The sequence below is a fragment of the Xiphophorus couchianus genome, chromosome 1 (genome assembly GCF_001444195.1).
Source record: "Xiphophorus couchianus chromosome 1, X_couchianus-1.0, whole genome shotgun sequence".
Classification (NCBI taxonomy): domain Eukaryota; kingdom Metazoa; phylum Chordata; class Actinopteri; order Cyprinodontiformes; family Poeciliidae; genus Xiphophorus; species Xiphophorus couchianus.
In genome coordinates this window covers 22,001,325-22,014,594 of record NC_040228.1, presented here as the reverse complement: position 1 = coordinate 22,014,594, position 13,270 = coordinate 22,001,325, and the positions used below count along the sequence as shown (strand labels likewise).

The window sequence follows — 13,270 nt, the reverse complement described above, 5'->3', positions numbered from 1 at the left end:
TGTTGTCGCGCCAGCCAATGAGAGCGGCGCAGTGCGTCGTGCACGAGGACCGCGCACGAGAAGATGCCCACCTTCTCACTAACAGCCGCAGGGAAATACTCAGCTCACTTATCGCTACAAATACGTAGAAATGTAGCAACTGTTATTTAAAAAATATGAGAAAAATCAAAGCCATCTCGATTTAAACCACAATTTTACCGTCTAGTTATTGCATGTGACAACATCTATTATCTGAACAGTTATTTTTGTATTGATCTACAGTGTCAAACCTAAGGTCCGGGGGCCATATGCGCCCTGCCACAACTTTTTACAAGGCCTTCTAGACATATGGGATTCCATTGGTGGCAAAAATATCTGCCAAAAAATGGAACCCCATACATATAGACAAGGGGTCTGAAACCAAACCAAGAGCCATTTTTGTCCTCAGTCTGGCTAAATTGAACTCCTTTAGAGATGCAAAATGTAACATAACCTTTTGTGAAAATAAAACCTAAAATTTTTCAATATATGTCTACTATAGGAAATGTGTTGTTTTGAGGTTTTAAAACAAAGAGAAACATAAAACATTTACAAAAAGAGAATTGGAGTTTTTTTCTACAGGATGTTGACATTTAAGGAAAATTACCTAAACAAAAAAGCACTTAGCTTCTAATGTAAGAATGAGAATATACAGTATTGATAGCCTGCGAAAGACTGGCGACCTGTCTCTCATTGTGTCTCTCTTTGGTGTCTCTCATCATCCTCTAGACAAGACATCATAGAATTTAGGTCAGAAAATGTACCTGGCCAATCAAACACAGGTACATCATGGGTACTGATTCAGCTTTTGGTACCTTTAGCTGTGTGAACAGATGCCACGCCCTGCTGAAAAATAACATCAACATCCCCATAAAGTTTGTCTGCAGAAGGAAACTTGAAGCGCTCTAAAATTCTTTGGTATATGGTTGCATTGACATGACATGGCAAGAAAAATATTCACTGAGCTGTGGAAGCATCAAGCTGGACTTCAAGTAAGGTGGAGTCCACTTTTTCTGCAGGCTTGGACTTTCATTTTCTAATGAAATGCAAAGTTTATTTCCATCTAAGAAAAGAGGAACAGTGCAGATATTTGTCTCCTCAGCCCAGGTAAGACACTTAAAGCCCATGTGTAGGATACGTCTAGTTTGTAGTAGCTCTTGATGTCCAGCCTCACTTCTCACTGTTTGACAATCCTCTCACGGCTGAGATTATTCTATACTGGTGGACATTTTCTTACCACACTTCTTCCTTCCACTTAACCTTCTATAAATGTTCTCTCTGAACAACCAGCTTCTTTAGCAGTGACATTTTGAGTCTTACTCTCCTTGTGGAGGGTGTCAGTGACTATCTTCTGTCAAGTAGTGATCTTGTAACCAACTGTATGTAATATTCACATTTTCTAAACAATGAATTTTTGGCCGTCATTATCTGTCATTTTAAATATTTCATTTATGTCATTTTCTGAATGTAACTTTTTTTTAGTTCTACTTTTAAATTGTCACTGATGCTGTAGATTGCAAATCTCCTTAGATAACAAGATAGCACAGGACAAGTGGGAGAAAGCAGAGGAAAGCAGGTGGTATTAATTCAGCGTTTTGCATTCATCCACCCACTTTGCTGTGCTGAGTCGACAGTTCTGCCTGAAATCAGGCAAATCCCAAATATCATTAAAAAGTGTGTCTGAGAAGAGGAAAACAGACAGAAAATCCTTCACATCTAATGGATCTCAAAGTGAATTCATTTACATATTTCAAGTCAGACGAGCCTGAGAGCTCTTGCATTATGTAAATCAGGACATGATGAAAGAAAATACACAAGTGCAATCATGAAGTGGAAATATGCTGCTAATAGCTCCTGTTTAAATCCTCTTAGCTGCGGCCTTCCACCACTGAAACAAAGCGGAAACACACCAGACACCATCTGCTTTTACATGTTAACAGGTGAAAGATGGCAGCAATTCCACTGTCCCAGTTGGGTATAACTAATTACATTTACTCAATTACATTTACTTGAGTAACTTCTTTGACAAAATGCACTTTTAGGAGTACTTTACCATGCTGTACGTTTTACTTTTACTAGAGTAATTTTATTACTAGAGTAAATCTTCTGGATTCTCTGCCCACTGAATGACAAATAAACAAAGCCATTCAGACAAGGCAGTTTTTGTTAAAGTTTTCATAAGTTTTATATTGAAATGAACCAATTTGGTAAAAAGAAATTTTTTTATATTTTCTTTTTTTTTTTGTTACTTATATGAATTTTTGACAAAATTTCCATTTAACTTTATATTTTTGTCCTTCTGATGGTGTAATTTCTAAATGTTAGAAGATTGATAGTTTGATCAGTTACTGAGTACTTGAGAAGCCTTTTTACCAAATACGTTTTTAGTATTACTTCAGTAATTTCATGGACGGCTACCTTTTACTTCTTCTTGCAAATATGTGGTTTATTGCTAAATATGTGTCTATTGCTAAATAGAACCTTTCTCTTACTATTTTTTTTTTTTTAAATTTACCATTTAAAATAAGTAAACAAATTATAAGATAATTTGAGAAAATACAACATTTTGCTTTCAAGTCATGATTATGTTAAAAATAAAAAAGGTTTCTAATTCAATCTGACACCATGTGAAAAAGTAATTCCCTAATAGACTTACTGGCTGATTGTGCCATAATGGGTGACAACAGCATGTGTATTTATTTACATTTTTTTCCTCCAGCATTTGCTATAATGTTCAATAACACTTAAATTATTGCACACACATTTTGGGCCTTTCTTCTTTGTAGACTTGCTTTGATTCAGCCACAGTGATGGGTTTCTATTAGACTTTTCTAAGCTTTTTAAGGTAACACCACAGCACTACCTTTAGATTTAAGTCTGGAGTTTGACTAGGCCACTCCAAACCCTTAATTGCCCAATTGAGTCTGTCAAGTGTGCTTAAGCTTAAAGTCATAAACTGAGGGGAAATGCTCCTTGCCATGTCTATTCTCCTTCACAAAGCACACAGTTTTGGTTCCATCCATTCTGGAGAGTTGTCTGGTTCTTGACACAGCAAAGAAAACCCACATTATCACTCTGGCTATGTTCTTAATTTGAAATGCTGTGTAATTTTTAGATCATATGTGGCAGGATAAAAATGTCTTGTTCTTCTCATCCATCAACAGAATTTTCCTCAGGCTATTTTTAAGATGTTTTTGGCAAATTTGAGATATACCTTTATATTATGTTTTAATATCTTTTAGCATGTTTTATGTTGTCAGACAGGTTGTGCTCAAATTATTTCTCGGTTCTTCAGCGGAGTCAGTAATTAGTCCTGGATGTGGGTTGTAAAACTGAACTCAGCTTCAGCTTCCAAAAGATGGGATTAATCACAGATATTTATGATTTAGCAAGCAAAAGCAATCATTTTTATACATACAGACAGTTTGAATTGCTTTTTTTACCTTTAGTAGATAAAGATCTTCATTTAGAAACTGTTTTTGAGACAATAAAGGAAAAGCAGAGCAAACCTGTAAGGGGAGAAAGCACTGTACATTAAAAGGCAAAAATGAAACAGTGTTTTGTTGTGCAGAAACAGCTGACACCAATAAATTTTCTCTTAAACACTCTCACTTTGTAATTACATGCACTCAAGTTTTCACTGAATGATTAAAATAGCATCCAGTTCACAGTAACCGCCATTAATGCTGTGTTACTCAATTTGTTTTTTATTTTCATTTGCAACAGTCAAAGGCAAAAAGAGGATAAAACAGAATAAATAAAATCACAGAGGTTCATATTTAATGTGCAACAGCAAAGAAAAGGTGTGGCTGTTAAATATTACAACTACAATAACCAGCAAGAGCTCTCACCACTGCAAAGCTCTCAGCCTTCACACTGAAGAGCATCGCTTCAGTTTAGAAAATACAAACAGTGGAGAAGACATAACAATGTGAAGCTATGAGCTGTCAGGGCAAAAAATGGGGGAAGGGTGGTGCCATGTTCTATCATAATAAAAAAAAATTTATCAGTGGTTGCCTCAAATTTAAACTACAAACACCTTCAGCAGATCCTTAGATTTCTGTAGTGCTGTGTTTCTGTAGCTCCATATTCTTTTGAACGAGACGAAAACACACATGTATGCAGTAGATTGGTGCATTAATTCTAGCAGGACAGAAACACGTTAACATCCAATGTGGTTCAGTATAGCAACATTTAAAACATTGCTGTAAAGCTTCACTGCCATCTGAAGGTGTAGAGCACAAAGTGCAGAAAAGAAGAGAAATAATCTGATGTTGACAACCCACATCTCTGCCAACAAACGCAGTTTCCTTTTTAAATGTGGCAAATAAACAAGCTTTACAACAGTATGACATGTTTTTCCAAGAAGCATTTTTATAAAGAAATATTCAACAGAAAACAAATTTCCCTACTTCTCATGCTGCATATATATATATATATATAATTTAAGTTACTTCAGAAATTATTGTTTTACTGGATTAACAAATGATTTTTAAGTTCTTTAAAAAAAAAAATTAAAGTTCAATTCTTTAAACTGAACTGGAGAGTGTGACAAGAAATCTTTTTAGTACAATGTGTTTCCTGACTGAGGCAGTAATTTATTTCCACAAGGGATAGTAAATATTTTGCATAAAAGACAAGGAGATCTAATTAAATGCATGCTTAGGATAAATGTGGAAGAACAAACTCTGATTGGATTGAAAATACGGTTGGATATGATACATTCTGGATTACAAATGTCTACAGCCTAATTAAGCTATTTACAACTATGAAAATTTAAGACTTCAAGTGTGTTAAATGTATGGTACTATATTATTAAAAGTAGCTCATTTTGAGAGATTGTTTTGTTCATTGTCATCCTATCCTCACAGTGTCAGAAGAGGGACTGGTGTCTATCTTCAGGGTCAGGAAGGAAACTTGAAGTATACAGCCTGCACTTTTAAATGTAATATTCTCTTTCTGTGCGTCACGGCCGCCTTTTGTTGAAGTCTGCGCCATTTTTACACTGATGCGCGCCATGGCCACACGAAAAATGGTCTAGTCAGTGCACCGCCAAGCAGCCGGCAGCTGTGCCGAGAAAGCAAATGGAGCGCACCCGGTAGTTGTCGGCCGAGTTGAAAAAAACCTTCACGTCAACGTCATGACATCACCAGCAGCTATTTCTGGTTTGTAACCAAGGTTTTAGCTACCCAAGATTTCTAAGATGTCTTAAGATTTCTGTTAGTTTTAAAGTTGATAGAAATTATAAATATGAACATAGTTATATTATATATTTGGAAAAAGAGCTTATAAATGAGCACAGTTCCTTGTTCCGGTGACGTCTTTGTCCTGACCTTACGTTATTGGTCGTCTCTGTTTCAGACGTTTCCCGCGCTGTTCTCATTAAACTGAACTATCGCCAGTAAGAGTTAAGAGGGTTATATTTAAAATAAACTCCAAACTTCTGATAAAATGCCGTCCTCAGCCTACGATCCGGCGTGTTTGCCGGACTTTCTGCCGCTCTACTATCGCCGCCTGTTTCCCTTCGCTCAGTATTACCGCTGGCTGAACTACGGGGGAGGTAAGTGTCCTCAAACAGGCCGGGGAAGAGAGCAGAAACCCGGGTTAGGAAACTGGAGGAACCCGAGTGATGTATGGATGATCTAGCTGGATGTAATTTCTGCAGAAAATGTGTTCCTCTATTCCCTATTGAAGTGCTCAATACGATAATCAACATTTTTTTTAAAAATCTGGTAGCTTTTAAGCTTTAAATATGTGATCTTATAACATTTTTGAACTTATATGTAACAAATTACTTGTGATTTTACTTGACATTGGCATAAAAACTTAAAACTGATATTTGTAAATTACATTGTTACATTTTTAACATAAAGCCTATTTGGCTCATGAGTTTTAAATAAAAGATTATTTGGGGTTTGTTTTTAAGACTCATTTAGGTTGTTTAATAAAAAAATTAAAAATTAGCAGAGGCAATTCTTTTTAGGGACTTTTCTTGCCTTGCTCAACTTTTTCTTTACCACAACAAACCAAAGGAGCGCCAATCCTGTAGATGAGCAAACAGTACAGAGAGAGAGAGAAGAGATCATTGTAGATTACAAGAAAAACAGGAATAAGCCAAATATTTAAATATGTTTAGAAACAAAGAAGGTTTTTCATCTGAAATGTAAAATGTATTTATTTTTTGTATAGTTTTGGCTTACTCTTTCAGAAAATTATTTTTATAGTCTGTATTCTCCAGTATGATTAATCAATTAGTAAGTTAGTTGACGACTATTTGAATAAACAATTAATAATAATTAATCTGATTAATCGTTTCGCGACTAGAGGAGATTCAAAGGCACTGCACAAATGTGTTTCATAGCAATCGAGTCAATTTTATCTACACCCCTGTTGAAATATGTTGTTTGTTTTGTTTGCCTCCTTTCCCTGACTTTTACGTTTTCTACATCCTCAGTGCAGAAGAACTACTTCCAGAACCGGGAGTTCTCCTTCACGCTCAAAGACGACATCTACGTGCGCTACCAGTCGTTCAGCTCACAGAGCGAGCTGGAGAAGGAAATGCAGAAAATGAACCCGTACAAGATCGACATCGGAGCGGTGTACAGTCACAGGGTAAACCTTTCCAGTCTGTTGCGTGCCTCTCTGGGTCATGTGTCGTTGCACATGTTTAAAGATAAGTTAGCGTTCCTGTTTGTCGTCTGCAGCCTAATCAACACAACACAGTGAAGTCAGGCAGCTTCCAGGCTCTGGAGAAGGAGCTGGTGTTTGATATCGATATGACGGATTACGATGATGTTCGAAGCTGCTGCAGGTAAAACAAATTATTTGACTTATTTTTTTTAAGGATCTCTGTTTGCACATGTTCAAAAATTTACTCTCTATCAATAACATTTTAAAAACTTGATTTCAGTGCTGCAGATATTTGCTCCAAGTGCTGGACACTGATGACCATCGCCATCCGTATTTTGGACAGAGCTCTTCGCCGTACGCTGCTGATTTATTTTAAGAGGTTTTCTTTTAATGATTTTCTTCACAATCACTTGAGTTTATTTAGGTTTTTTTCGTTCTGCAGGGGACTTTGGTTTCCACCACTTGCTGTGGGTGTATTCAGGCAGAAGAGGAGTTCATTGCTGGGTGTGTGACGAAGCTGCCCGGAAGCTCTCTGCAGCCGCACGGTCCGCTGTGGCAGAATATCTCAGCCTGATTAAGGTAAAACAGTTTCACTTCTCTTTTAATATAAACTTATTAGCAAAATCACATTGAATACATAAGAAACAAGCTAAAATTGATAAAAGGCAGTATGAATAAGACAAACAACAATAGGAATCTTTCAGTAAGGCTTAAGGATGTCAACACTTTGAATGTCTACAGGATTCATTTGCAAAAAATAGAAAATTGGATTTTAAGGTGTGAATAAATATAAAAAATAGATTGTGGAACAATATTTGTATTTCAAGACTTCATTCTCTGTGTAAAAGGACTTGGTTGTCTAAACGTTGTCTTTTCTGAAATCCATATATGCATCTATCTTTGTTGGTTGATCCATTTGTCCATTACTGTGTTTAATCTTTAATCGATCCATCATTCTTTCCATCCATTTCAACCCATGCATCTATAATTAAATATGTTCGCCTGTTGTTGCTTTCTGTGGTTTCTCCAGGTTCCATATTTAAAGTCTGACCCCTTTAGAGATATAATGAAGTTGTTTTTTTTTTATCCATATGTTTTGAACTGGTTAAAAAAAATTAATAACTTAGAATGTTTTTGTCTTAAAAGTTAAACAAATTGACATGAAAACTGTGTAGAAACCATCCATTTTTGCACACATCTCAGTCAAGGAAATTTGTGTGCCATTTATCAGTTGTTTTCAATTACGCATTTTTGTTCGATTTAGTTAAAAACATATTTTGGATTACTATAACTTCGACAATTGGGTCCCATCCCTAGTTAGGACCATGACTTTTAGGATAATCATGAGGCTTTCTAAAATGATTACTGTTCTTATCCAATATCAAGACTTTAGCGACAAGAAGTACATTTTGACTTTTTAATTTCTGTTTCACAGGGTGGTGAAGAGACGGTGAAGAAAGTGATGCTGACAGATCCAATTCATCCTTTCATCAGGTAAAGGGATTTGACATTTGTCTCTAAAGTGACTGTCTTATTTTTAACATTATTTGCTTATGTGGCTTTATGTGTTTAACAATTTGCATTTGTAATCTTAACAGAGAGTCTTTAGCAGTGGTGAAGCACTACTTTCCACAATACGCACTACAGGATCAGAACATATTGGGACGCAAGGAGTCCGAAGAGAAAGTCCTGGCTCTCGTACCAGAAGATATCCTTTCCATTTTTAATATTCATATGGCTGCACATTAATTTTACGTTTTCGTTACCATCATTTTTCCAATGATGCCCATGGTAAATCATTAAACATTTATTCGTCAGGTATCGTGAAATTAGAAAAAAATGTGATAACAATTTGACCTTAACATAATTGGTTACATGTTAAAAAAGAATTACAGGAGATATTTCAGGAGGAGAGAAACCCAGAGAGACGCTGGCGTCATATTGAAGTCCAAGCCAAAAAGAAACAGGTTGGTTGTCTTATACAAAGTCTTTTTCCAGAAATGCTTGAAAATCTGTAAATTTTTATTTTGTTTGTAAATTGGTTTTGACTGATAATCGTTCCTCCTCCAGCAGACTGCCAAAAAGCGGCAGTACTTTGAAAAGGAGATCATGCTGCAGTACTGCTACCCTCGACTGGACGTCAACGTCAGCAAAGGCGTGAACCATTTACTGAAAAGCCCTTTCAGTGTTCATCCCAAAACAGGTGAGCATGAACCCTCACTAACTGTTTTCACCAGGAAATGTTTTTTCTAATTTCACTTCTTTGCTTGTCCAGGGCGCATCTCTGTTCCCATAGATCTTACAGACGTGGACAAGTTTGATCCTTTTGCTGTGCCCACAATCAGGTGAGTAATGAAATTGTTTTGATGTACTATTTCGTGTACTATACGTGTAACTTTTATTGATTGATTTATTATTCAGTCTGATCTGTGAGGAGCTGGATCGACCCAAGGCAGATGAGGACGAAGCAAAGTCAGAGGACACAAAAGGGAAGGAAAACGAACAAGATTCAACAGAGAAGAGGAAAATCAGAGGTGACAAAGGGGGGCGAAATAAATCACAAATACACCATCCATCCATCCATCCATCCATCTTCTTCCGCTTATCCGAGGTCGGGTCGCGGGGGTAGCAGCTTCAGAAGGGAGGCCCAGACTTCCCTCTCCCCAGCCACTTCTTCCAGCTCCTCCGGGGGAATCCCGAGGCGTTCCCAGGCCAGCCGAGAGACATAGTCCCTCCAGCGTGTCCTGGGTCTTCCCCGGGGCCTCCTCCCGGTGGGACGTGCCCGGAACACCTCACCAGGGAGGCGTCCAGGAGGCATCCTGACCAGATGCCCAAGCCACCTCAACTGGCTCCTCTCGATGTGAAGGAGCAGCGGCTCTACTCTGAGTCCCTCCCGGATGACTGAGCTTCTCACCCTATCTCTAAGGGAGAGCCCAGCCACCCTACGGAGAAAACCCATTTCGGCCGCTTGTATCCGCGATCTCGTTCTTTCGGTCATGACCCAAAGCTCATGACCATAGATGAGGGTGGGAACGGAGATCGACCGGTAAATCGAGAGCTTCGCTTTTTGGCTCAGCTCTCTCTTCACCACGACGGACCGGTACAGCGCCCGCTTGACAGCAGACGCTGCGCCAATCCGCCTGTCGATCTCCCGCTCCCTTCTTCCCCCATTCGTGAACAAGATCCCGAGATACTTAAACTCCTCCACTTGGGGCAGGACACCCCCCCTGACCCAGAGAAGGCACTCTACCCTTTTCCGGCTCAAGACCATGGCCTCGGATTTGGAGGCACTGATCCCCATCCCGGCCGCTTCACACTCGGCTGCGAACCGATCCAGCGAGAGCTGCAGATCACGATCTGATGAAGCCAAAAGGACCACATCGTCTGCGAAAAGCAGAGATGAGATCCTGAGGCCACCAAATCGGATCCCCTCAACACCTTGGCTGCGCCTAGAAATTCTGTCCATGAAAGTGATGAACAGAATCGGTGACAAAGGGCAGCCCTGGCGGAGTCCAACTCTCACCGGAAACGAGCCCGACTTACTGCCGGCAATGCGGACCAGACTCTGACACCGGTCATACAGGGACCTGACAGCCCGTATCAAAGGGCCCGGTACCCCATACTCCCGGAGAACCCCCCACAGGGCTCCCCGAGGGACACGGTCGAACGCCTTCTCCAAGTCCACAAAACACATGTAGACTGGTTGGGCGAACTCCCATGCACCCTCCAGGACCCTGCCGAGGGTGTAGAGCTGGTCCAGTGTTCCACGACCAGGACGAAAACCACACTGCTCTTCCTGAATCCGAGGTTCGACTATCCGACGGACCCTCCTCTCCAGGACCCCTGAATAGACCTTGCCAGGGAGGCTTAAGAGTGTGACCCCTCTATAATTGGAGCACACCCTCCGGTCCCCCTTTTTGAACAGGGGGACCACCACCCCAGTCTGCCAATCCAGGGGAACTGCCCCCGATGTCCATGCGATATTGCAGAGTCGCGTCAACCAACACAACCCTACAACATCCAGAGCCTTAAGGAACTCCGGGCGGATCTCATCCACCCCCGGGGCCTTGCCACCGAGGAGCTTTTTAACCACCTCGGCGACCTCGCCCCCAGAGATTGGAGAGCCCAACCCAGAGTCCCCAGGCTCCGCTTCCTCAGTGGAAGGCATGTTGGTGGGATTGAGGAGGTCTTCGAAGTACTCTGCCCACCGGCCCACAACGTCCCGAGTAGAGGTCAGCAGCACACCATCCCCACTATAAACAGTGTTGGTGCTGCACCGCTTCCCCCCCCTGAGACGCCGGATGGTGGACCAGAATCGCCTCGAAGCCGTGCGGAAGTCTTTCTCCATGGCCTCTCCAAACTCCTCCCACACCCGAGTTTTTGCCTCAGCAACCGCCCGAGCCGCATGCCGCTTCGCCCGCCGGTACCCATCAGCTGCTTCCGGAGTCCCACAGGCCAAAAAGGCTCGATAGGACTCCTTCTTCAGCCTGACGGCATCCCTCACCGAAGGTGTCCACCAACGGGTTCGAGGGTTGCCGCCACGACAGGCACCGACAACCTTGCGGCCACAGCTCCGATCGGCCGCCTCGACAATGGAGGCACGGAACACGGTCCACTCAGACTCCATGTCCCCCACCTCCCCCGGGACGTGTTCGAAGTTTTGCCGGAGATGGGAGTTAAAGCTCCGTCTCACAGGGGATTCCGCCAGACGTTCCCAGCAGACCCTCACAACACGTTTGGGCCTGCCAGGTCTGACCGGCTTTCGCCCCCGCCACCGGAGCCAACTCACCACCAGGTAGTGGTCAGTGGACAGCTCCGCACCTCTCTTCACCCGAGTGTCCAAGACATACGGCCGCAGATCCGATGAAACGATGACAAAGTCGATCATCGAACTGCGGCCTAGGGTGTCCTGGTGCCAAGTGCACATATGGACACCCTTATGCTTGAACATGGTGTTCGTTATGGACAATCCATGGCGAGCACAGAAGTCCAGCAACAGAACACCGCTCGAGTTCAGGTCGGGTGGGCCGTTCCTCCCAACCACGCCCCTCCAGGTCTCACTGTCGTTGCCCACGTGAGCGTTGAAGTCCCCCAGCAGAACAAGGGAGTCCCCAGGAGGAGCACTCTCCAGTACCCCCTCTAAGGACTCCAAAAAGGGTGGGTAATCTGAACTGTCGTTTGGCCCGTAAGCACAAACGACAGTCAGAACCCGTCCCCCCACCCGTAGGCGGAGGGATCCTACCCTCTCGTTCACCGGGGTAAACCCCAACGTACAGGCGCCGAGATGGGGAGCAACAAGTATGCCCACTCCTGCCCGACGTCTCTCTCCCTGGGCAACTCCAGAGTGGAAGTATGTCCAGCCCCTCTCAAGGAGACTGGTTCCAGAACCAGAGCCATGCGTCGAGGTGAGACCGACTATTTCTAGCCGGAACCTCTCGACCTCACGCACTAGCTCCGGCTCCTTCCCCACCAGAGAGGTGACATTCCACGTCCCAAGAGCCAGTTTCTGCAACCGAGGATCGGACCGCCAGGGTCCCCTCCCTTGGCCGCCACCCATCACACAGTGCACCCGACCCCTTTGGCCCCTCCCACGGGTGGTGGGCCCATGGGAGGGGGGGCCCATGTTTCCTCTTCGGGCTGAGCCCGGCCGGGCTCCATGGGTAAAAGCCCGGCCACCAGACGCTCGCCATCGTGCCCCCCCTCCAGGCCTGGCTCCAGAGTGGGGCCCCGGTGACCCGCGTCCGGGCGAGGGAACACCAAGTCCAAGGTTTTCCTTCATCATTGGGGTCTTCGGGCTGCACTTTGTCTGGTCCCTCACCTAGGACCTGTCTGCCTTGGGTGACCCTACCAGGGGCATGAAGCCCCAGACAGCATAGCTCCTAGGATCATTGGGGCACTCAAACCCCTCCACCACGATAAGGTGGCAGCCCATGGAGGAGTCACAAATACACTTTGTATGAAATTGTCACAAAATGTGTCCTCTTTGCAGTATTAAACTGGCCTAGCTGCTCAGATCTTCTGCCTGGCTCGATGCTGTAATTGAAGTAAATTTTGTCTATTGTCTCCTTACAGATTACAAGCGAACCAGTTTGGCAAAGTATGTGAAGTACTTCGATCAGTTTCTGGCTGGAATGGCTGATTCATGGAAAGGAAAGCTTCTCAAACAGAGTGGTGAGTGAAAGACAGGTGATGCACATTTTTAAGAACTTTATGCTTGATTTGTTTTTATGTTTTCTTCTTTTAGATCTTCAGAAAGAATTTTGAACAGGATCGTCAATCTGAAATCACACTTCCTGTCCTACTGCTCAATGTAACTGAGGAGCCATGCTTATGGTTCAGTTTGTGGAGATAACGTACTTTTGGACAATACCATCTGATCACACCAGTTTTGATGCTCTTTTATTCAGTCATGTGACATTTGTGTTTTAAATCTCCAAATAAAGCTGACTTTATCGCAGAAAATTATTGCCAAACAGCAGCAAATTGCTGCTATGCAGTGAAATTCAAATCATATGTTGTTGTAAACCTTGTTTGAGATTTTTTTTTCCCCTTTCATTTTGATTGTTGCACTCACCTTTTGTGTAATATTTCCAGCAGTAATATATTTTATGAGGTACAAATG

General features: G+C 42.4%; 1 protein-coding gene across 2 annotated transcripts; it reads left to right on the top strand.

Annotated features, from left to right (window-relative positions):
- Positions 1-5,353: 5,353 nt before the first annotated feature.
- Positions 5,354-13,173, top strand: prim1 (DNA primase subunit 1). Of its 2 annotated transcripts, none has more exons than XM_028009808.1 (13): positions 5,354-5,578; positions 6,473-6,630; positions 6,723-6,829; positions 6,929-7,002; positions 7,091-7,227; positions 8,084-8,142; positions 8,247-8,356; positions 8,524-8,615; positions 8,722-8,851; positions 8,924-8,993; positions 9,070-9,182; positions 12,721-12,819; positions 12,893-13,173. In XM_028009808.1, the coding sequence occupies exons 1-13, from the start codon at positions 5,470-5,472 to the stop codon at positions 12,910-12,912; spliced, it is 1,278 nt and encodes a 425-aa protein (XP_027865609.1). In that variant the 5' UTR covers positions 5,354-5,469; the 3' UTR covers positions 12,913-13,173. The 2 variants fall into 2 exon arrangements, with proteins under 2 accessions (XP_027865609.1, XP_027864831.1); XM_028009030.1 differs by having other exon boundaries at positions 8,719-8,851.
- Positions 13,174-13,270: the final 97 nt, after the last annotated feature.